The sequence below is a fragment of the Orycteropus afer genome, unplaced genomic scaffold (genome assembly GCF_000298275.1).
Source record: "Orycteropus afer afer isolate SDZICR_OR568_19922 unplaced genomic scaffold, OryAfe1.0 scaffold00154, whole genome shotgun sequence".
Classification (NCBI taxonomy): Eukaryota; Metazoa; Chordata; class Mammalia; order Tubulidentata; family Orycteropodidae; genus Orycteropus; species Orycteropus afer.
In genome coordinates this window covers 1,297,299-1,300,564 of record NW_006921741.1, presented here as the reverse complement: position 1 = coordinate 1,300,564, position 3,266 = coordinate 1,297,299, and the positions used below count along the sequence as shown (strand labels likewise).

Sequence of the window (3,266 nt, the reverse complement as noted above, 5' to 3'; positions counted from 1 at the left end):
GGTATCTCATTGTTGTTTTGATTTGCAGAGAGAATTTCATTTAATTGCAAGACTTGCTTAACAGTTATTTTCTATTATTTCTTTTTTAGGGTCTTTTCCCTCCAGGTCAAGGAGCTACAATTGGAGTTGATTTTATGATTAAGACAGTAGAGATTAATGGTGAAAAAGTAAAGGTAAGATGCCAAAGGTTTAATAAGGCTTTCTTTGTGCTATGAGAGAATTTAGAGGAAGTGGTATTTTCTTAACATTTATTAAATCTCCTAACTGAAACCCACATTGAAAATAATGTAGTTAGTCTTGGCAACTTATTTCCAAGCAGAATTCTTCTATCCCTTTATGATGGCAGAAGGGGATGTGTTTACAGATTGGAAGATAGCAGAGAGAAGGGCTAAGACAAGTTTGCCCAGCTTCCTGTCATGTCAGAGGTGATGTAAAGGAATAAATTTCCTTTTGTGTGTCTTGAGTTGGGCTGGAAAGCAATGCTGGCTTCTCTGAACAAGTTCTGTATTGATTACATTTCATTAGGGGTCATTCAGTCATATTAAGTTTACGAGAATTGCCCTGTCCCTCACCATAACCCTACCTCTAGCAAGGGAAAGACACTAAATGAGCAGTCCAGGATAGAATCCGTGATGTCACCCCCTGTGTCCTCTGGATGGTGTGGTACCTGGAAAAATTATGGTATATCTATAACAGGAGGAAGGAGATAGTTTTTACTGAGTGTGTACTATGTATTCATCCTTCCACTAGGTGCTGTTGTATTTAACTTAATTCTTCCTATAAACCTTGTGTGGTCGGTGGTATTATTTTCATTTTACAGGTTTAAGAGAGGTTAAGTAAGTACTTATCCATGGTTACAGAGTTAGGAAGTGAGATAGCCAGGACTTGAGCCAGTTTTGCCAGCTAGTACACCACCCTGCTCCCATAAATTTTCCCCTGCCATTAGAGAAGATGGGAATGAAGCCATAATAGACCTCATACCTTGGAACAAGGAAAGGAGGAAGGTAGTGGAACTCTGGTGGCATAGTGGGTAAGGCATTTGGCTGCTAACCAGAAGGCTCGCAGTTCAAATCCACAAGCTATTCCATAGGAGGATCATAAAGATTTACAGTCTTGGAAACCCAATGGGGGTTACTGTGAGCTTCAATTGATAGCAGTGTGTTGGATGGAAATGTGAAGAGAGACTAAATGACATGGATGGAAGGAAGGCAAACATATTGATCTGTGGCACTGTGCAAATGCTTTAATTTTTGAAAATGAAATTTACCAAAATGCAAACCATCCATTTCTACCTGCTCTCAGAGTTATTGAAATTCCATTATCAGATCTTTTCAGAGTGATGACACTGACTTCAGGAGAACAATGAAAACTATGGCAAGAATTCCAACTAGCTCCCAACCTAAGCAGTCAAAGTTTGAGTCCATGTCATTTGCATCTTTCTCCCATGTATACCTGCACTCCTTCTTTAGAATACCTTGGAAAGATCAGAGAAGCTCCATGATGTTCTTGCAACATTTAATAGATACTCACTACCAAAGAGAAGTGCTTAGGATGAAGCTCCTGAGTTCCAGCCCTAACTTCTCAACATAGTTCCTTACTCCAGAGATGTCTATACTGAATGCAATAGTGAATGGAGAGCTGGGGGTGCTGGAATACAAATGTAAGGTGTGAAATCCATGCAGATGCCAATCAGAAAGCTCAGAAAAATAGTGCATTGGGGTGGGGAAAAGAAGGAGCTAGGGTGTGGGGATAGGAAAGAGATAGGAGTGTGCACTGAAGAGGCATTGGCAGGAAGAACCTTATGTAACTTTCTATTGTTCCTCCAGGGGAGGCAATTGCCAACCCAAGGAACTGAGTAAAGTTAACTACTTTTTGTTTTTTTTTTTAGTAAAGTGGTTAAAGATAAGTTTTGGCATTTTTTTCTCCAGATGTTTGGGTTTTCCATTAATATTCATATGTATATATAAGATAATTTGTTTGAGCAGGATTTGTTAATGCCAGGCATAAATAAAGGAAGGTTGGGCAATCCTACTTCCATAGTGATACTGCCTCGGAAACCCAAGGAGGGGTCACTATGAGTCGGGGGCTGACTTGATGGCAAATAGCAAATAGCATAGGCATAAATAAAAGTGAATAAGAAATGCTCTTTCTGCATATGAGAAACTCAATTATAAGTGCTTATTACTCTCTGCTAAAACTCATCTCTTTATAACATCTGACTCTCCCAGCAGATCCCTATCCATAAAAAGTGAGAGTTGGGTAATTTCTCAACCCAAATCAATTTGTCTGTGATTCTTTCTAGCCCAGTGTATAAAATAAAGATACAAAATGACCCTCTTCAACCACATTAATCCAAGGGCCTCATTAACAATCAGATATACAAAGAATAATATCTCTAACTTTTAGTGGAAGAGGGCAGAGTTTCCTAGCCTTCACAAAGACTTATTCTTGTCCTTGTTCTTTAATATTTACTGAGTCTCTCTTTCTAAGGACATTCAAAGGAGCTCTAGGAGCTTTGGTAGCATAGTGCCTAAGGCACTTGACTGCTAACCAGAAGGCTGGCAGTTCAAACCCACCAGGTACTCCTCAGAAGGAAGGTTGGACAATCTATTTCCATAGGGATACTGCCACGGAAACCCGAGGAGGGGTCGCGATGAGTTGGGTCCGACTCCATGGCACGTATAACAACAGCAACAACAAAGGAGCTTTGGTGGTCCAGTCTAAGGCATTTGACTGCTATCCAGGAGATTGGCAGTTCAAACCCACCAGCCACTCCATGGAAGGTAGAAGGGGCAATCTACTTCTGTAAAGATTTACCTACCACCTTGGAAATCCAGTGGGGGTTGCTATGAGTTGGAATCGACTTGATGGCAGTGATAGTTTGGTTTGTTTGGAGTGACATTTTAGTGTCTTTTTGCTAACAGTTTACAGCCTTTCTTAGAACCTGATAAAGTCAATGGGAAAGAGAAACCACAGGTGGTTTATGCAGGATCATCCAACTAGTGAATGGCAAGGCCAGGATCAGAACTTAACTCTCTCTCCTGACTTCTCATTACCCTGTCTCAGCCTCCCTTACTTTGGCTACTTCCATAGCTGGCTTGGATTCTGGGTTTTATCATTGTGTGTTAATGGTCAGTTGCTATTGGTTGTAGTTGCTTCTCTGTCCAAAGGACTCCCTTTAGCATCTCTTGTAAGGTTGGTCTGGTTTTAACAAATTCCCTTAGTTTCTGCTTATCTGGAAATGTCCTAATTTCACCATCATATTT

The 3,266-nt window shown here is 40.4% G+C and overlaps 1 protein-coding gene across 1 annotated transcript in view; it reads left to right on the top strand.

Moving 5' to 3' along the window:
* RAB30 (RAB30, member RAS oncogene family) overlaps nucleotides 1-3,266 on the top strand; it is a 25,729-nt gene that overhangs the window by 5,395 nt on the left and 17,068 nt on the right. Inside the window, exon 2 of the mRNA XM_007946239.2 lies at nucleotides 90-173. Coding sequence (XP_007944430.1) covers nucleotides 90-173 — 84 coding nt within the window. The remainder of the gene's footprint in view (nucleotides 1-89; nucleotides 174-3,266) is intronic.